The sequence below is a fragment of the Grampus griseus genome (genome assembly GCF_964374135.1).
Source record: "Grampus griseus genome assembly, chromosome: 19".
NCBI lineage: Eukaryota > Metazoa > Chordata > Mammalia > Artiodactyla > Delphinidae > Grampus > Grampus griseus.
Genome location: NC_139013.1, coordinates 22007150 through 22029156, shown reverse-complemented (window position 1 = coordinate 22029156; position 22007 = coordinate 22007150). Strand labels below are relative to the sequence as shown.

Here is a 22007-nt window from a genome sequence, read left to right as displayed (position 1 = left end):
GAAAATCCATTCAGTTTGGCGAGGGCTTTGTGTTTTAAACTGCTAAGATTATGTAATTTGTTTATGTAATAACTTGTTTATATAATGTAATATGGCCATTCTTTTTATATTTTTAATTTTTCACATGATAGAAAGCCATAGCTATTATAAAAATGTGCAAAGTACAGGTAGACACATAAAAAGAATCAGGGAAGGACTTTCCTGGTGGTGCAGTGGTTAAGAATCCGCCTGCCAATGCAGGGGACATGGGTTCAGTCCCTAGTCCGGGAAGATCCCACATGCCATGGAGCAACTAAGACCACGCACAACAACTACTGAGCCTGTGCTCTAGGGCCTGCAAGCCACAGCTACTGAGCCCCTGTGCCGCAACTACTGAAATCCATGCACCTACAGCCCATGCTCTTCAACAAGAGAGGCCACCGCAGTGAGAAGCCCGTGCACCACAACGAAGAGTAGACCCCGCTTGCCGCAACTAGAGAAAGCCCATGCGCAGCAATGAAGACCCAACGCAGCCAAAAATAAATATAAAAAAAAAAAAAGAATCGGGAAAGAAATTTACTCACAATCTAATCATCCAGAATTCACCACTGGTAGCATTCCTGTGTGTGGAGTCCTCTTGCATTCTCTAGTGTCCCCAAAGGCTTGTCTGTACTCTTCAAGTGTAGAAAACTTTAGTGACTTTGCCTGTTTAATGTTGTCACTGCTTTCATTTACTCAAGCAAAGACTCAGCTTTAGACAGTGAGAGTTATTTCTTAAAGCTTTGTCTGTGTGATTCTGTTTTATGATAAAAGTCAGGCAGGGTTTTCTAGTTTTCTGATACTCCAGTTTTTCATAAACCCATTCAGAGGTCTGACCTGTATTATTAGTTTGATTAAGATTTGTAGATCCTACTACTGGGCATATACCCTGAGAAAACCATAATTCAAGAAGAGTCATGTACCAAAATGTTCATTGCAGCTCTATTTATAATAGCCAGGACATGGAAACAACCTAAGTGCCCATCATCGGATGAATGGATAAAGAAGATGCGGCACATATATACAACGGAATATTACTCAGCCATAAAAAGAAACGAAATTGAGCTATTTGTAATGAGCTGGATAGACCTAGAGTCTGTCATACAGAGTGAAGTAAGTCAGAAAGAAAAAGACAAATACCGTATGCTAACACATATATATGGAATTTAAGAAAAAAAAATGTCATGAAGAACCTAGGGGTAAGACAGGAATAAAGACACAGACCTACTGGAGAACGGACTTGAGGATATGGGGAGGGGGAAGGGTGAGCTATGACAGGGTGAGAGAGAGGCATGGACATATATACACTAACAAACGTAAGGTAGGTAGCTAGTGGGAAGCAGCCGCATAGCACAGGGATATTGGCTCGGTGCTTTGTGACTGCCTGGAGGGGTGGGATAGGGAGGGTGGGAGGGAGGGAGATGCAAGAGGGAAGAGATATGGGAACATATGTATATGTATAACTGATTCACTTTGTTATAAAGCAGAAACTAACACACCATTGTAAAGCAATTATACCCCAATAAAGATGTTAAAAAAAAAAAAAAAGATTTGTAGAGAACAAAGTTTTTTATTGGTTAACAAGGTAGACCTATCTTTCCAATAGCTAAAACTGTTCTAAGTCAGTTTGTCAGATTTTGTCAATCTGTTTAAGAGAATATAAAATTTAGAAAATCTTGAGAAATGCCTAGGCTTTTTCAAACCTAATTATGATAGAATAATAGAATCTTAGAGTTGGGAAATAAAAAACTTGTAGGGCTAAAAGCTTCAGAGCCCTCTGACCCAGCTGTGAGTACTTAGATTATTACTATTTTTTTTAACTTATTTATTTATTTTTATTTTTTAACATCTTTATTGGAGTATAATTGCTCTCCAATGGTGTGTTAGTTTCTGCTTTATAACAAAGTGAATCAGCTATATGTATACATATATCCCCATATCTCCTCCCTCTTGCATCTCCCTCCCACCCTCCCTGTCCCACCCCTCTAGGTGGTCACAAAGCACCGAGCTGATCTCCCTGTGCTATGCAGCTGCTTCCCACTAACTATCGATTTTACATTTGTTAGTGTATATATGTCCACGCCACTCTCTCACTTGGTCCCAGCTTACCCTTCCCCCTCCGCATGTCCTCAAGTCCATCCTCTATGTCTGCATCTTTATTTCTGTCCTGCCCCTGGGTTCTTCAGAAGCTTTTTTTTTTTTTTTTTAGGTTCCATATATATGTGTTAGCATCCATATTTGTTTTTCTCTTTCTGACTTACTTCACTCTGTATGACAGACTCTAGGTCCATACACTTCACTACAAATGACTCAATTTCGTTTCTTTTTATGGCTGAGTAATAGTCCGTTATATATATGTGCCACATCTTCTTTATCCATTCATCTGTCAATGGACACTTAGTTTGCTTCCATGTCCTGGCTATTGTAAATAGTGCTGCAATGAACATTGTGGTACATGACTCTTTTTGAATTATGGTTTTCTCAGGGTATATGCCCAGTAATGGGATTGCTAGGTCATATGGTAGTTCTATTTTTAGTTTTTTAAGGAACTTCCATACTGTTCTCCATAGTGGCTGTATCAATTTACGTTCCCACCAGCAGTGCAAGAGGTTTCCCTTTTCTCCACACCCTCTCCAGCATTTATTGTTTGTAGATTTTTTGATGATGGCCATTCTGTTACTATTTTTTTTAATAGCAGTTTTGTAAGTGACTTTAGTGCTGAAACTAGTATGAGATGGTTGATAGGGGGTAGTCTTCCTGATATGCTGGCAATTTGAGGAGTTGTTATTAAAAATTGTATACCTTGGTAAAAATTAAGCAAGATATGTGGAGAGATAATTAGATTTTATTTAAATGTAACTGGATTAACTGGTCTCAGATATCATTTGGAGTCATTTGAAATAGAGGAATCTGTCATAGAAATTTTGTGTTTAGACATTTACCCTCACCTATCTTAAATGTTCTTGCTCTCTTCCTTAGGATATGGTCTACCAGATGATATTGTGATAGAAAAGAGAGGCAAAGGAGACACTTTTGTGGATTGTACGGGTGTGGATATTAAAATCTCAAGCATAAAATTTGTTCAGCATGATGCTGTGGAAGGAATCTTAAGTAAATATCTGAATATTTCATGTATTATTTGTTCCAGACTTTGAAGGAAAACTGTACTTTCCCTGAAAGATAGAATTTAATAAAATGCCACTCTTGAGTAGTATGCAAGGCGGATTAATTATTTATGTACATAGCTTGACGACTGAGGAAGCTTACTCTAAAGTGAAAAATAGTTCAATGTATTCTTGAAAATTTGTTAGTTTAATATTTGTTTCTGTGTGATCATTTTTTTTCTTTTAAAACATTCCAGTATTGTGGTCTGTGTTCTTTGTATTTGACTTAGCCCTGGACTCAAACCAGCTATCTTCACATTGTGATAGTATTTATTTCCTGGGATTTGTATCCCTTATTTTGAATTGGGCCTCCTTTTCTTCTCTCTTCTAAGGTAGTCATGAAAGTTACTTTCTGATATTTTTTTTTGTAATGAGAAGTGCTTTTTAACTTGATTTTGCATTTCTGAGGGCAAGTCATTCTTTTTTAAGAATGCTGCTTTTAGATTTTATCAATAGAAAATAACTCAAAATAGTCATTGTTTTATAAATTATGAATTCATAATTCCAGTAACAGAGTTTAAATGAGAAATATTTAGACTGTATCTAATATCAGCTCTAGGCCATTTCTAATATTGGAAAAGACACATTACTTAAAGTATTTGATTGCATGTTTTCATCATAGTTATTCACCGTGGCAAGACTACATTGGAAAACTGTGTTTTGCAGTGTGAAACTACAGGAGTCACAGTACGAACATCAGCAGAATTTTTAATGAAGAGCTCAGATTTATATGGTGCCAAGGTATGATAATCTCTTATGGGAAGTAGTTTAAGTTCTAAATAAGTAAATAAAATGTCCTGGGACAAGATGTAAATGCATACTCCTGTTCCCTTTCTTCAAAGAAGTTCAGATCCTTCCGTGTACTAAGTCAGCCAGACTCAACTGTATAAGGTTCTTCTTATTTAGCATTTTCAAAACAGAGATTAGGAAGAAAATAATAAATCTCACAGTTTCTCTGTCATACCTTTAAAAGAGGTTAGACCCTTTAAGTTGTAACTATGTAAATGATGTTGTAGCAACTGAGGCTGGGTTGATTTTTTTAAATTAAATTTTTATTTTGAGATTGTAGATTCACATTCTGTTGTAAGAAGTAATACAGAGGTAGTCTGTATGTGTATCCTTTACCAGTTTCATCTAATTGTAACATCTTCCAAAACTATAGTACAGTATCACAACCAGGATAAGATTGATTCAGTCAAGTTGAATATTTCCATCACTACAAGGATCCTCCATGTTGCCCTTTAAAGCCATATCTAGGTGCCTCTCCTTCTGACTTCATTAATCACAGGCAGACGCTAATCTGTTCTCCATTTCTGTTATTTCATCATTTCAAGAATGTTATATAAATAGAATCATACAATATACAACCTTTTGGAATTGGCTTTTCTCACTCAGCACAGTTCTCTGGAGCTTCACCCAGGTTGTTGCATGTACCAATAGGTTGTTCTTTTTTATTGCTAAGTAGTATTCCTTGTATGGTTGTTCCACAGTTTAACTGTTCACTTGTTGAAGGACATCTGGATTGTTTCCAGTTTTTGGCTTTTGTAAATAAAGCTGCTATAAACATTGGTGTACAGGTTTTTGTGCAAACATCGTTTTCATTTCTCTGGGGTAAATGCCTAGGAATGCAGTTGCAGGGCACGTGGTTAGTTGCATGCTTACTTTCTTTAAGAAACTGCCAAACTTTTCCAGAGTAATTGCACCAGTTTACATTCCCACTAGCAATGTTTGAGTGATCCAGTTTCTCCATATCCTAAGCAGCACTTGGTATTTTCACTACTTTTTAATTTTAGCCATTCTGATAGGTGTGTGGTTTTAATTTGCATTTCCCTAGTGGTTAATGATGTTGAACATTTTTCATATGCTTATTTGCCATCCTTATCTTCAGTGAAATGTGTATTCATGACTTTTGTCCATTTTCTAATTGGATTGTTCGTTCTTTTTTACTATAGAGTTTTAAGAGTTCTTTATAAATTCTAGATATGAATCCCTAATTGGGTATGTCATTTACAGATATCTTATGCTAGTTTGTAGCTTATTTTTTCATCATTTTCACATGGGCTTTTGCAGAGCAAAGTTTTAAAATTTGATGAAGCCCAATTTATCAATTTTTCCTTTTATGTGTAAGAACTCTTTGTCTAGCCCTAGGGTGCAAAGATTTTCTCCTTTTTTTCTTTTTTTCAGTTTTATAGTTTACATTTTACATTTAAGGTCATGAACCATTTTTGAGTTAATTTTGGTATAAGGTGAGTTTTAGGTCAAAGTTCATTTATTTGCTTATGGATGTCCAGTGGTAACTGCACCATTTCTTGAAAAGTCTATCCTTAAATAAATTGGTTTTGTATTTTTATAGTTTTTTTTTTTTTTTTGCGGTATGCGGGCCTCTCACTGCTGTGGCCTCTCCTGCTGCGGAGCACAGGCCCCGGATGCACAGGCCCAGTGGCCATGACTGACGGGACGAGCCGCTCCGCGGCATGTGGGATCCTCCCGGACCGGGGCACGAACCCGTGTCCCCTGCATCGGCAGGCGGACTCTCACCCACTGTGCCACCAGGGAAGCCCTGGTTTTGTATTTTTATCAAAAATAATTTGGGTATGTTTTTGTGGGCCAATTTCTGGGTTCTCTGGTAGAATAATTCCTCCCACTCTCACTTGTCTTTTTTTTAAATTGTTGCAGCTATTCTAGTTCCTTTGCCTTTCAATATAAATTCTAGAAATATCTTGTTCGTATCTACAAAAAGTCTTGCTAAGATTTTAATAGGACTTTCAATAAACCTATATATCAATGTGGGGAGAATGGACGTCTTTTTTTACGTTGAGTCTTCCAATCTGTGAACATGGTATGTCTCTCCATTTATTTAGACCTTTGATTTTTTTCATCAGCATTGTGTAGTTTCAACGTACAAGTCTTGTATATGTTTTTATAGATTTGTACCTAAACATTTCATTGTAAGTGATATTATATTTTTAATTTATTGTGCTTATTGCTAGTATATTGAGATACAATTGATTTTTGTATGTTTGTTTATATCCTGTGACCTTGCTGAACCTTCTTATTAGTTCTAGGAGTGTTTTTATAGATTTCATGGAATTTTTCTATGTAGACAGTCATGTCATCTACAAATAGAGACAGTTTATTTCTTCCTTTCCAGTCTGTTTACCTTTGGTTTCCTTTTCTTGCCTTATGGCACTGACTAGAACTTCCAGCGTTTGTGTTGAATAAGAGTGGTGAGAGTAGATATCCTTACCTTGGTCTTGATATTGGGGGACTGTATTCAGTATTGTATTGTTAAGTATAAGGTGTTTTTTGCTTTTTTAAGAATTAAAAAAAATCCTTTTTCAGCTTTATTGAGGTGTAATTGACAGAACTTTTATATATTTAAGGTGTCCAATGTGATGATTTCATATAAATATACATTATGAAATGATCATCACAGTCAAGCATTCATTACCTCACATCATTACCTTTTTTTTTAATTCCCCATCCGCTCTTCCCTCTGGCAACCACCTGTTTGTTCTCTGCATATATGACTTTGTTTCTGTTTTGTTTGTTCGTTTGTTTTGTTTTTTAGATTCCACATATAAGTGAAATCATACACTATTTGTCTTTCTCTGTCTAACTTATTTCACTTCGTATAATACTGTCTAGGTCCATCTTAGTCGTCGCAAATGGCAAGATTTCATTCTTTTTTATGGCCAAGTAATATTCCATTTGTGTGTGTGTGTGACACTACATCTTCTTTAATCCATTCATCTGTTGTTAGGCACTTAGGTTGCTTCCATATCTTGGCTATTGTAAATAATGCTGCAACGAACATACATTTTTTGAGGTACGTATATTGTTTTGAATTAGTGTTTTCGTATTCTCATATAAATACCCAGGTGTGGAATTGCTGGATTGTATGGTAGTTCTGTTTTTAATTTATAGAGGACTCTCCTTACTGTTTTCCATAGTGGCTGCACCAACTTACATTCCTACCAACAGTGTGCTACAATTTCCTTTTCTCCACATCCTTGCAACACTTACTGCTTATTGTCTTTTTGTTAATAGCCATTCTGACAGGTGTGAGGTGATATCTCATTGTGATTTTGATTTGCATTTCCCTGTTGATTAGTTATGCTGAGCACCTTTTCATGTGCATGTTGACCATCTCTATGTCTTCTTTGGTAAAATGTCTTATTAGGATCCATTTTTTAATCTAGTTGTTTTGTTTTGTTTTTATGTTGAGCTGTATGAGTTCTTTGTATATTTTGGATATTAACCCCTTATCTGATATATTGTTAGCAAATATCTTCTCCCATTCAGTAGGCAGCCTTTTTGTTTTCTTGATAATTTCCTTTGCTATGCAAAAGCTTTTTAGTTTGATGTAGTCCCATTTCTTTATTTTTGCTTTTGTTTCCCTTGCCTTAGGAGACATATCTAAAAAATATTGCTCAGACCAATGTAAAAGAGGGCACTGGCATTGTTTTCTTCCAGAAGTAGTCTAGTTTGATTCTTTTGTGTGTAGCTGTCCAGTTTTCCCAACACCATCTGTTAAAGAGGCTATCTTTTCTCCATTGTATATTCTTGCCTCTTTTACTGTAGATTAATTGTTCAGATGGTGGGGTTCATTTATGGTCTCTCTATTTGTACCATTGATCTATGTGTCTGTTGTGCCAGTACCATACTGTTTTGATTACTGTAGCTTTGTAGTATAGTTTGAGGTCAGGGAGCTTGTTTTGTTGTTCTTTCTCAAGATTGTTTTGGCTATTTGGGGTCCTTTGTTTTTCCATACAAATTTTAGAATTATTCTAGTTCTGTGGAAAACGCCATTGGTATTTTGATAGGAATTGCTTTGAATCTGTAAAGTGCCTTGAGTAGTATGATCATTTAAAAAGTATTCTTCCAATCCATGAGCACAGTATATCTTTCCATCTGTTTGTGTCATCTTCAATTTCTTTTATCAGTTTTTTAAGTTTTCTAAGTATAGGTCTTTTGTTTTGTTTTTTTTTTGGCTGCACTATGCATCATGCAGGATCTTAGTTCCCTGACCAGGGATTGAATCCATGCCCCCTGCAGTGGAAGCGTAGAGTCTTGACCACTGGACCACCAGGGAAGTCCCATAAATATAGGTCTTTTACCTCCTTAGTTAGATTTATTCCTAGGTGTTCTTTTTGATGTGATTGTAAATGGGATAGTTTTCTTAATTTCTCTTTCTGATAGTTGTTAATGTATGGAAATGTAACAGATTTCTGTATGTTAATTTTGTATCCTGCAATTTTACCAAATTCATTGATGAGTTCTAGTAGTTTTTCGGTGGCATCTTTAGGGTTTTCTATGGATAGTATCATGTCATCTGAAAACAGTGATGGTTTTACTTCTTCTTTTCCAATTTGGATTTCTTTTATTTCTTGTTTGATTGCTTGGGCTAAGACTTTCAATACTACGATGAATAAAAATGGCAAGAGTGGGCATCCTAGTCATGTTTTCCTGATCTTAGAGAAAATGCTTTCAGCTTTTCACCACTGAGTATGGTGTTAGCTGTGGGCTTGCCATATATGTCATTCATTATATTAAGGTATATTCCACCAATGGATACTTTGTTGAGAGTTTTTATCATAAATGGATATTGAATTTTGTCCACAGTTTTCTCTGCATCAACTGAGATGATCAAATGATTTTTTATTCTTTCATTTGTTAATGTGTTGTATCATGTTGATTAATTTGTGGATATTGAGCCATCCTTGTATCCCTGAGATTAATCCCACTTAATCATGGTGTATGATCCTTTTAATGTATCATTGGATTCTGTTTGCTAATATTTTTTTGAGGATTTTTGCATCTATGACTGTCAAGAATATTGGCCTGTAATTTTTTTTGTTTTTTTGTGGTATCTTTTTCTGATTCTGATATCAAGGTGATGCTGGCCTCATAGAATGAGTTTCTGAGTGTGCCTCTTCAATTTTTTGGGATAGTTTAGGAAGGATAGGTGTTAACTCTTCTTTAAATGTTTGGTAGAATTCACCTGTGAAGCTGTCTGGTCCTGGACTTTCGTTTGTTGGGAGCTCTTTTATTACTGATTTAATTTCATTACTGGTAATTGATCTATTCGTATTTTCTATTTATTCCTGTTTTGGTCTTGGGAGACTGTACATTTCTAGGGATTTATCCATTTTTTCTAGGTTGTCTATCTTATTGCCATATAATTGTTCCTTGTAGTCTTATGTGGTCCTTTGTATTTCTGTGGTGTCAGTTGTAACTTGTCCTCTTTCATTTCTGATTTTATTTGGGCTTTCTTTTTTCTTTGTGAGTCTGGCTAAAGGTTCATCAATTTTGTTTATCTTTTCAACGAACTAGCTCTTAATTACATTGATCTTTTCTATTGCATTTTAGTCTCTATTTCATTTATTTGTGCTCTGATCTTTATTATTTATTTCCTTGTCCTAACTTTGAATTTTGTTTTTTTTTCTAGTTCCTTTAGGTTTAAGGTTATTGTTTATTTCAGATTTTTTCTTGTTTTCTGAGGTAGGTTTGTATCACTATAAACTTCCCTCTTGGAATTGTTTTTGCTGCATCCCATAGATTTTGGATCATTGTGTTTCTATTTTCATCTGTCTCCAGGTATTTTTTTATTTCTTTGATTTCTTCAGTGACTCATTGTTTAGTAGCATATTGTTTAGCCTCTACATGTTTGTGTTTTTTGCATTTTTTTTCTTGTAGTTGATTTCTAGTCTCATACCATTGTGATCAGAGAAGATGCTTGAAAGGATTTCAGTCTTCTAAATTTTTGAGATTTGTTTTGTGGCCTGTAGAATTGTCCATGTGCAGTTGAAAAGAATGTGTTTTCTGCTGCTTTTGGATGGAATGTTCTCTATGTATTTATTAAGTTCATCTGACCAGTGTTTCCTTATTGATTTTCTGTCTGGATGATGTATCCATTGATGGGGTGTTAAGTACCCTACTATTATTGTGTTACTGTCAATTTCTTACTTTAAATTCTCCAAATGTGTCAGTGCTTACAATTGAAATATCTCCTTGTTGAATCTATCCCTTTATCTTTATATAATGTCCTTTGTTGTCTCTTGTTACAGTTTTTGTTTTAAAGTCTATTTTGTCTGATATAAGTATTGCTATCCCAGCTTTCTTTTCATTTACATTTGCATGGAGTACCTTTTTTCATTCCCTCACTTTCAGTCTGTGTGTCTTTAGATCTGAAGTGAGTTTCTTATAGGCAGTATATATACGGGTCTTGCTTTTGTATCCATTCAACCACTCTATGTCTTTTAATTGGAATGTTTAGTCCATTTACATTTAAAGTAGTTATTGATAGATATGTACTTATTGTGATTTTGTTAGTTGTTTGGGGGTTGTTTTTGCAGTTCTTTATGGTTCCTTTCTTTTCTTTTGGTCTCTTCCCTTGTGATTTGATGACTATCTTTAGTGTTATGTTTGGATTCCTTTCTCTTTTTTTTGTGTGTATCTATTATAGATTTTTGATTTGTGGTTATCATGAGATTTACATATAGCAATCTTTATGTATATGTGATTATTTTAAGTTGCTGGTCTCCGAATTTCAAACACATTTTAACAACCCTGCAGTTTTACTCCCCTCCCCCTACAGTTACTGTTTTTTTGACATCATATTTTACATCTTTTTGTTTTGTATATCCCTTAACTACTTATTGCAGATATAGATGATTTTACTGTTTTTTTCTTTTAATCTTCCTACTAGCTTTGTACATGGTTGATTTACTACCTTTACTGTATAATTGTCTTTATCAATGAGCTTCTTCTTTTCATAATTTTCATGTTTCTAGTTGTGGCCTTTTCTTTTTTGCTTAGAGAATTCCCTTTGACATTTCTTGCAAAACTGGCTTGGTGGTGCTGAATGCTTTTAGCTTTTGCTGTCTATAAACTTTTTGATCTCTCCATCAAATCTGAATGAAAGCCTTGCCAGATAAAGTATTCTTTTTTTTTTTTCCAACATATTGTATAATTCATTTTATGTGAAATGTCCAGGACAGCCACATCTATATGGATAGAAAGTAGAGTAGTGATTGCCTAGGGCTGGGAGTAAGGTGGGGAAGAGGGGATTGGGGTAATAACTGAAGGATACAGGGTCTCTTTGTAAGGTGATGAAAATGTTTTAACATTGACTGTGGTAATGGTTACACAACTCTGAATATACTAAAAACCATTGAATGGTACATTAAACTTAAGTGGGTGAATTGCATGGTATGTGAGTTGTATCTCAGTAAGAAGGGAATGATGTAACCAGGATGGTGGGAAGCATCCTTTGGGCTCCAGCTTTCTCCTTGACCCTCTCTATCCTCACTGTCCCTACAGGGTGTCTTCCTTCCCACCACGTTCCAGTCCAGGAGTGTCTTGATCTGTCCCTGGCCATCCCTGTTGCCTTTCTCTTCTTTTGGGTGGACCATGAAGTATGCTAGCCTTTCATTAGCTGGTGTCTGATATCAGGATTTCTTCTTTTTTGATTATTGAAGTATAGTTGATATATGATATCTTGTTAGTTTCAGCTATACAGCAAAATGATTCATTTTTATATCTGTATATTTTTTCAGATTATTTTGCACAGGTGGAGTATTCTTGATTTTAGGTTTTTCCCTTTTATCACTTTAAATATATTGTACCCTTTGGCTTTCAGAGTTTCTGCTGAAAAGTCAGCTGATAGCCTTATGGAAGTTCCCTTGTACATAAGTTGATGCTTTTCCCTTGCTGTTTTTAATATTCTCTTTATATTTAATTTTTGCCATTTTAATTATAATGTGTCTTGATATGGTCCCTCTTTGGTTTGATCCTATTTGGGACTCTCTCTGCTTCCTGGACCTGGATTTCTGTTTCCCAGGTTAGGGAAATTTTCAGCTTTTATGTCTTCAAGTATGTTCTCTACGCCTTTCTCTCTTTGTTCTCCTTCTGGGATTCTTATAACGTGAATGTTGTCCCACAGGCCACTTAAACTGTCCTCATTTCTTTTTATTCTTTTTCTGTGTTCAGCTTCAGTGATTTCTACCTCTCTGTCTTTCAGCTAGCTGATTTGTTACTCTGTATCATTTAATCTACTATTGATTTCTTCTAGTGTATTTTTCATTTCAGTTATTGTATTTCATCTCTGTTTGGTTCTTCTTTATATTTTCTAAGTCTTTGTTAAACTTCTCTTTATGCTCATCCAGGTTTCTCCAGAGTTCTTTGATCATCTTTTGAGCATTACCTTGAACTCTTTATCAGGTGGATTGTCTATCGCCACTTCACTTAGTTCTTGTGGGATTTTTATCTTGTTCCTTCTCTTGGAACATGATCCTCTGTCACCTCATTTTGCCTAATTCCTCTTTGTGGGTTGCCTACCCTGGGGATATAGGTCTTGACTGTACTGGGTCTCTGCCCCTCCTGTATCTGTCTCATTGCAGTTCCTTCTTTATAACTTTAATTGTGGGAAATATTTTCTGCCAGTCATCAGGTTGTTCTCATTGATAGTCACTCTGGTAAATAGTTTAATTTTGGTGTGCCTGTTGGGGGAGGTTCTCAGGGTCTTCCTACTTTGCCATATTTGCCACCGGTATAAGGTTAACTGTAGGTTTTTTGTAAATATTCTTTATCAAACTAAGGAAGTTCTCCTTTATTTCTGTTTTCTGAGAATTTTTATAATAAATTTGTTTTGGCTTTTGTCAGATGCTTTTTTCCTGCATCAATTTTTGGTGGATTACAAGTGATTGATTTTCAAATTTTGAACCATCCTTGCATCCCTGGAATAAGCCTCACTTGGTCATAGTATATAATTCTTTATATATTGCTGAATTGTATTTGCTAATATTTTCTTAGGAATTTATATGTCTATATTCATGAGAGATATTGGTCTGAAGTTTTCCTTATTTGTACTGTCTTTGTCTGGTTTTGTTATCAGAGTAATGCTAGCTTCATGAAATGAATTTGAAAGTATTCCCTCTTCTGTTTTCTGGAAGTGATTGTATAGAATTGGTGTTAATTCTTCTTTAAGCGTTTGGTAGATTTCTCCAGTGAAATCATCTGGGCCTGGAGATTTCTTTTTTGGGAGTTTAAAAGTTATGGATTAAATTTCCTTAATAATTATAGGGCTATTCAATGACCTATTTCATGTTGGGTGAATTAATGGATGCACTCATAGGGTATAGAGCCCTTGTGACCAGGACCCAGTCAGTGGTGAAGGGCTTTCCTATTTGACAGTGATGGCAGCGGGCTCCTGGCACACCTGCTACATGCACCATGTTGCATGCAGGGATGTTGCTTGCACACCCCGCCCCCCATCCTCTTAGGCCTCACACCAGCCTGGGGATTCAGGTGGACCATTTCTTCTTCTGAGTTGTCAAATGTATAGAGCTGTTTGTGGTGTTCCCTGATTCTTTAGATGTTTGCAGGGCCTGTGGTGATATCCCCTGTTTCATTCTTGATATTAGTAGTTTGTGTAGTCTCTCTCTCTCTTTTTTTCCTTTTTTCTTTGCGAATCTTGCTGAAGGTTTGTCAGTTTCATTGAAGTGTTTTCAAAGTGCCAACTCTGTTTCATTGATTTTCACTATTCTGTTTTCAATTTTATTTATTTTTGCTCTTGTCTTTATTATTTCCTTCCTTCTGTTTACACTGGGTTTATTTTGCTCTTTCTCTAGGTTCTTTGGGTGAGAGCTTAGATTGTTGATTTGAGACTTTTCTCTTTTCGAATGTATGCTTTAAATGCTATAAATTTCCCTCTTGGCACTGATTTAGCAAATTTTGATAGGTTGTATTTTCATTTTTGACCCATGCAGTATTTAGAAGTGTGCTATTTTGCTTCCAAGTATTTGGAGTTTTACTATTATCTTTTGTTGTTGATTTCTAGTTTGATTCCATTGTGGTCAAAAAACACACTGTATGACTTCAGTTTTTAAAATTTTGTTGAGGTTTGTTTTGATGGCACAGGATATGGTCTGTCTTGGTATATGTTCCATAGGCCCTTGAAAGGAAATGTGTATTTTGCTGTTATTGAGTATAAATGTCAACTAGATCGGGTTGGTTGATAATGTTTTTGAGTTCTTCTATATTCTTTCTGATTTTCTGTCTAGTTGTTTCAATTTTTGAGAGATGGATTGTTAAAGTCTCTTACTATAATTTAGGATTTGTCTTTCTCCTTTCAGTCCTATTAGTTTTTGCTACACATATTTTGTAGTTCTGTTATTTGGTGCATATCCATTTGGTATTGCTTTTTTTTTTTTGGTGAACCAACTTATTTATCATTATATAATGTTACTGTCTATCTTTGGTAATTTTTTTTGCTTTGAATTCTACTTTATCTGATATTAATAGAGCCACACTTGCTTTCTTTTGATTAAAGTTTGCACGGTATATCTATTTTTTTTCAAGATTTTTTTGATGTGGATCATTTTTTAAGTCCTTATCGAATTTGTTACAATATTGCTTCTATTTTATGTTTTGGTTTTTTGGCCGCGAGGCATGTGGAATCTTAGCTCCCTGACCAGGGATCGAACCCACACCCCCTGCATTGGAAGGTGAAGTCTTACCCACTGGACCAGCAGGAAAGTCCCTGCATGGTATATCTTTTTCCATACTTTTATTTTCATCCTGTCTTTATTGTTCTGTTTGAAATGAATTGTAGACAGCACATAGCTGGATCTTGTTTTTTTAATCCACTTTCCCAGTCTTTGTCATTTAATTGTTGTATTTAGACCACTTACATTTAGTGTAATTATTGTTGTTAAGTCTTTATTCTGCCATTTTATTTTTTGTTTTCTATTCTGTTTTTCATTTTAATTTTTTTGCCATCCTGTAGGTTACCTGAACATTTTTAGAATTCCATTTGTTTTTGAGTGTATCTCTTTGTATAGTTTTTTAAGTGGTTGCTCTAGGTATTGCATTATATGTATAACTTACCACAGTTTACTGATGTTATCTCACCAGTTTGAGTGAACTGCTAATGTCTCTTTACCATCCCCTGTCTGTAATATAATTATCTTCAACATTTCCTTTTCAAACTTCTAGACACATTAGACCACATTAGACAGTGTTATGTTTAATTATGATGTATCTTGAAATGGATTTCTTTGAGCTTATCCCATTTGGGGTTTTCTCAGCTTCTTGAGTCTGTAGGCTTACTGTCTCTTGCCAAATTTGGGAATTTTTAGCTATTTCTTCTTTGAATTTTTTTTTAGCTTCACACATCCTCTCTTCTTCTAGGACTCTGATGACACACATTTTGGATCTTTTGTTATTGTCCCATAGGTCCCTGAGGTTCGGTTCACTTTTCTTTTTCAGACTGTTTTCTCTCTGTTGTTCAGACTGGATAATTTCTATTGTTCTGTCTTCTGTTTCACTAATTCTTTCCTCTGTTCTTACCTTTCTGCTGTTGTGCCCATCCACTGAGCTTTTTATTTCAGTTATGGTATTTCTCAGTTCTGAAATTTCCATTTGGTTCTTTTATCTTCTATTTCTTTGATGAGACTTTCTATTTTCTTGTTCAGCCTGCTATTGATATTTTTCATTTAAGTATATTCATAATTGCTCATTAAAGCAATTGGCTGCCTTAAAATCCTTGTTAGCTAATTCCATCATCTCTGACATCTTGGTTTTGGTTTTTACTGATTATCTTACTGAGTTTGACATCTTCTTGGCACTTGGCATGAGAAGTGATTTTCCACTGAAACCTGGACGTTTTATATTATACTATGAGAATCTGCATCTTCTGTTTTAGCTGGGTTTCTCTTACCCTTGTTACTGCCAGGTGGAGGTAGAAGTCCAAGTTCCCCATTTGGCCTCCATTGACATCCAAGTTGAGTGGGGAAGCTCCTTCTTACTCCTGGGTGGGGGTGAGAATTCCAGCTTCTTACTGACTCCACTGATGCTCTGGCACATGGCAGTGGTCTTGTTACTACCGGCAATGGTGAAAGTGTTACACCCTCCACTGGGCCTGCTCTGACACCACTCCAGTAGGGAAGGGGTGTGGCACCTTGTTATTATCAGTTGGAGATACAAGTGCAGGTCCCATATGTAGTCTCCACAAGTGGGAGGACCTTGTTACTAGCTTGTGAGGATGAAAATCCTTGGCCTTAACTGAAAATCCCAGTGTGGGTGTGGGGGTGCCTAGTCATAGCCTCAAGAGGGTGGAAGTCTAGGCTCCCCTTGGCACTTGCCAGCATGGGTGGGGGTTGGCCAGTTTTTTTCCTGTGGTGTTTGGATAGAATAGAGTTGTTACTGTTTCAAAGTTTTCTGGGCTTGCCTGGTCCTTTGGCTAAAGAGAGCAGGCTTTTAGGGAGGCATTTCTGGTCTGTTTGGCACTTATGGATTGCCAGCTTCTTTAGCTTCATGTCTGGGAATATAAGGCAAAAAGAATACCCAGGAAATGCACCAATGTGTTGGTGTCATTCCTCAGGTGTTGAGGTGTCTAGCTGGTCTGCCTTTATCAATCATCTTATGTTTGTTGTATATATGATGTCCATGGTTTTTACTTGTACCATTATCTTAGAAGTGGCAGCCTCTTTAGTTTCTTTTTAGTTACTGAATATCTGTTCAGCTTCATAGCATACTTCGAACATGATTGTCCCATTTACTAAGTGGCTGTGGCTTAAATTATTCTTCTCTTTTTTACATGATTCCTGATAATTTGATATTTAATTTTAACTATTTCGTTGTGTATGTATTTTTAATGTTATTGCCCCTAAATCTTTTTTTGTATATAGCTATAAACTGAAAATCTTAGCCAAAGGCCCATTTCCCAGATCTTTTGACCACTCTACAGAGAGTTAGGTTTGTGTGTAGTGACCATCCCACTACATAAACCCATCCCACTACTAAAACGTAATCCCTAAAGGGGAAAGTAATAATAAATGTTTTCTCATGGCACACTCCTATTCCTAGGAAAACAGCTTAACATACATGCAATAGATGTGTCATAAATGGTTAATAGCATCTAGGATATTGTGTATGAAATTATTCCAAAAATGAATTTTTAAATAATCATAGAGGTTTGAGCCGAACCATTTTTACTTACTAAAGTGCCTAGCATGGCATCAGGAAATCATTCCTATTATTGTTAATTTTTTTGTTGGTACCATGTGGTACCAAGGGACAATGTGAGAGCATTGGGCAATGCATGGATTGTTCTGGTTACTCTGTAGGTATAAACAGGACACTTGAATTGGTTACTAATTTAACATGTATGTAGTAGTGGGGACCATTAATTATTTTAATTCATGGAAGTGATTTTCAAGTTAGGTTGGGATATTTTTAAACTGGTGTGCTTTTAAAAATATAGGGCCTTATTTCTATCTACAGCTTTACTATATTTTACTAGATTTGAACACTGTTCTCCAACTAACTGAGTATTTCTGAGAGAATGGTCATTTTTAATAAGTGTATCTTTCAACATAATCGTTAACTGACTTTTTTTTGGCAGAATCAGAAAACTGATTTGTCACAGATGAAAGAGAGTGAAATAGTAATCAAGTGTTGAAACTCTTAGCCATTGTTTTTGTGTGTGTGTGTGTGTGTGTGCGTGTGGTATTTGAAAGTAATAAATGATAGACAACTTGCTGGAAATGAAGCAAATGGAAATGTTGATTATAAATACCTAATAAAACTTTCTATAAAATACTTTGTATTTGCACTGCATTAAAGTCTAAGAAGTGACAAACCTTCTTTTATAGTCTTGCCTATTTTAAACTGATTGTCATTACCTTAAAATGTAACTTGTAGGGTGCAGGTATAGAAATATATCCCGGGAGTAAGTGCACCCTGAGTGACAATGGGATCCATCACTGCAAGGAAGGGATCCTCATTAAGGTGAGCACCTGCTGAGACACCCTCTTTCCAAAGGTCAGAATGGTTTTACCTAAGAAATAATTATGTTTTATTAAATTCCCACGTTGTTCCTGTTGTTTTCTGGTTTTGAAAAGCATAAACAGTATGTAAATTTTAATAATATCAATAGTTGGTGGTTGAAAGTCTCTTGTGAGAATACTTTGTTATCTATAGATCTGCAGAAATGACAAAGGAATGCTGTGTCACTCAGAGCTCAGATTGTGCTACCATGTATTAATAAGCATAGCTTTCTATTTTATTTTTAGAATAGCCTGAAAAAAGTGAGATTTCTAAAGCAGGCAGTGTTGAATGTGACAGTTCCTTAAAATATTTGTTTTCAATGTCACAGGACTTCTTAGATGAACATTATGACATTCCCAAAATAACCATGGTGAATAATGTCATACATAATAATGAAGGTTATGGTGTTGTCTTGGTGAAACCTACAATTTTCTCTGACCTGCAAGAAAATGCCCAAGATGAAACTGAAGGTATGGTATATTTAGTAATTTTCAAAATAAAAACCAGACCTAATTTATTGTATTTCAGCATTAAACTCTGATTAAAGATCTTAATCTTCTTCTCCTCTTTAAAAAAGATAACTAGCATATGTTTAGGCATGGAGATAGAGAAACTCGATAAAGCTATAACATTATGGAATCTTGGAGTGAAAGAAACTTTCAAGGTCAACTAGTCAGCTGGTCAAAGCCTTTGATGTGTGGTTTCTGTGGTCCTGCAGTTCCCTTCTTACCATGCTTGGCTTTCTGTAAATTTATAGAATAAGGATGAGCATATGATAGCAATGGTGGTTCCTGCTGGCATTTGTTAAGGATGGAGGCAGAAAGATGAATGTGCCAGGTTGAAGGCTGCATTTTACTGGAGGGGATAATGGAGTTCACCTCTAGTTTTTATTTGTAAAAGTAAATACCTCCCTGTCAGCTGTCTTTCTTGGCAGCAAAGCTGATCTAACACAGTGGGAATTTTATGAATTTCAAGCCATGACCCAGATTACTATGAAATCTCAGTCATGGAGAAGGATTGTGCATTGGCATAGGTGAGGAAAGTTTAAAGGATAATGAGTAGTCCTTGTCATCCTTCAGGATCCACTCCAGCTATCTGGTAGTTCTTTTTCTCCTCACAGTTCTGTAGGTCAGAAGTTATGGTGAGCTTGGCTGGGTTATCTGCTTAGGGTCTCACAGGGTGAAAGAGGTATCAGCTGGGCGGGGCCCTTATCTGAAAGCTCTGGGGCGAGAATCTGCTTCCAAATTCCTTTATGTTGTCGGCAGAATCAATTTCCTTGAGGTCATAAGACAGAGGTCTCTACTTTTTTTGTTGGCTGTTGGCTGAGGATTGCTTTCAGCTTGTAGGGACCACTCTTGGGTCCTTGCCCCATAACCCCCTCCATTTCAGTAATAGAAGACCTCCCTCAAAGCAGATCTCTCCTGCTTCAAATCTTTTTCATGCTCTGAATCTCTTTATGCTTTTCTCTTCTTCATCCAGCCAGGGAAAACATTGCTATTAAAGGGTTCATATGATTAGATTATGTATACCTGAGTTATCAACTGATTAGTAACCTTAATTACATCTGCAAGGTCCTTTTGCCATTTAACAGTTATGAAAGTAACACCAAGTGGCAGATGGCCCTGCATCACGGGGCCATCTAGAATTCTGCCATCACAGGCAGTCACTTATAAAGCTGCTAGATTGGGAGTTCCTTTAGGGAAAATAGCAGTTTTATTTATCTTTGCATCTAGCTTCTAATACAGGGCTTAGTAAACATCCAGGAAGGGCCTGTTGAGTAGATGAGATCTAGGATAAAAAGAGAAAATTCAAAATTGGTAATCTTGTATTAGGGTCAGGAGACCTTGAAGACTAAGACACCTGCTTGTTGAGATACTTATGGCAGAGAGTTTGTGAAGTCCAGTCAGATGACAGCTGGAATCCTTAACAGAAAAAACTTGAAAGCTCTGATAGACTGTAGAAATACATGTTTTAGTTGGGTTAGTTTGTATATTTAACTCTATTTGTTATAATTTGTTTGTTTCTTCAGGAAATGAAACATTTAAAGTTCAGACAAGTGGAGAGGCAGATGTAGCTGAAAGAGTGGATCTAGAAGAGCTGATTGAATGTGCAACTGGTAAAATGGAGCTTTACGCGAGAGCTGACGTTTCTGAGCAAGTCGAAGGCAATTGTGAAATTGTAAATGAACTAGTTGCTGCCTCCACACAAAAAGGCCAGTTGAAGAAGAAAAGGTTGAGTGAACTGGGGATCACACAAGCTGATGACAACTTAATGTCACAGGAGATGTTTGTTTCAATTGTGGGGAACCAGTTCAAGTGGAATGGGAAGGGGAGTTTTGGCACATTTCTCTTCTGACCACTGTGATGTAAATAGATAGCAAAATATTGGATTTTGCACATGCTGCACCCAAGAATCACTGCTGCTATCATACTTTGCTTCATGTCTATATTTTGTATCTGATATATTCGATTGGGTTTGAGTGAAACAGATTTATTTCTGTCTGCAGGTGTTGCACATAAAACACTCTCTTTATAAAGAAGGTCAAAAAAACATAAAATAGAAAATATTTGGAGATTTCTTATCTAGAAAGTCTTGCTTTTTCAAACACATAGTTCTCATATTAAGTCTATTAATAACTTTCTAGTATAAATACACTTTAGCACTTCAAAGAGGAGGAACAAAGGCAGGGAATGCAAGATGAGCGCACAAAAACGCAATAGGCATCAATGTGCAGTATTCTTATAGTTGTCTTTTTAATCCCAGTTATAGTGAGTCTGATATCCATGCTTTATTTGCATAATACTTGTCTTAAAAGCTTTTATGATTGGGAGGTTATCTCCCTTATCAGGCTTATTATTGAGAATCTGAGTGGGAATGCCTTTTTATGTTGAACTATGTAATCATCAAAACAGTAATAGCATAGCAGGTTTGAAACAGAAATGAAACGTGTTATTCAGAGCCAATGCATACATAGAGCATTTTCACTACTGCTGAATGAGTGATTAAAAAAAAGGTGATTTTCTTTCACCAGCAGTATTCTGATCAAATTTCTTACATAGTCAAAATGATTACCTATACAACCTGTATCAGCTCCGTGTTCTTGATATCATATTGTAAAATACAGCTTTTAAAAGTATTTATGTTTTTAAAAAGTATATGTGACATTAAAATTCCTACTGATTAAAATTATAATGATGAAATAATAAATTGAATCTTGGTATATTTTTCCAACTGCATTATGGGCCATAGTGCCTGTGTAGCATGTGTTATCCTTTGAAATACATACAATATTTTGATATCTTTTTAGTGTTTCAGAGTATTAAAATTTTTCCCCAGTCAAGTCATTTCTTAAATTTGAATAAATTATAATTTTATTTTTCAGATGCTACTAAATGTAGAAGGATTTATGTTAGATTTTTTTGTTTGACCATTGAAAGGCATTTTTCTTTTACTCTTGAAATCCTGTTGCAAAAGTAATGCTAATTAATTCTGCATCAACTTGAGCCAAATACTTATTTAAAAACCATTTATTCAACTTTAAAAAATCAAATTGGTGTTCCAATTAAATTTCCTTTTTATCTTAGATTTTAGACTTTGTATATTCTCTTGTAACTTGCTAGAGTATCAAGAGAATGACAAGTAACTAGGTAAGTTATTTATTGTTCCTTATTATAGGATGATGGTTTTTCAGATTTCATTTCTATCTTAGTTTAAATCTAATCTTACATTAATTTTTATTCAAATTATAAACTATTAGTGAATAGGCCTAGTGTATTCTTATTTAAGTCACATAGAGTACTTTTGCTTATTGGGGAGAGTTGAGCATCTCAGATGACTTAGTCCATGGAGTATAGAGAGAGCCCTGGAGGGATGTGGATTTGACAGTTGAGGTGAAAACACTGACATGGAAAAAATATTTATTTGAGGTTTAAGTATTAACGTATAGTAAAATCTGCTCTTCTGGGTCTTGTGACTTGTTTACATAGGGCT

The 22007-nt window shown here is 35.6% G+C and overlaps 1 protein-coding gene across 3 annotated transcripts in view; it reads left to right on the top strand.

The window, feature by feature from the left end:
• Nucleotides 1–20372, top strand: part of SHCBP1 (SHC binding and spindle associated 1) — a gene marked incomplete at both ends in the record, with an annotated part of 36555 nt that extends 16183 nt beyond the window's left edge. For all 3 annotated transcript variants that reach the window (XM_082676359.1, XM_082676360.1, XM_082676358.1), the window contains 5 exons: nt 2998–3129; nt 3805–3923; nt 17892–17978; nt 18346–18487; nt 20047–20372. In XM_082676359.1, coding sequence (XP_082532485.1) covers nt 2998–3129; nt 3805–3923; nt 17892–17978; nt 18346–18487; nt 20047–20372 — 806 coding nt within the window. The remainder of the gene's footprint in view (nt 1–2997; nt 3130–3804; nt 3924–17891; nt 17979–18345; nt 18488–20046) is intronic.
• Between the last annotated feature and the right edge of the window lie 1635 nt (nt 20373–22007).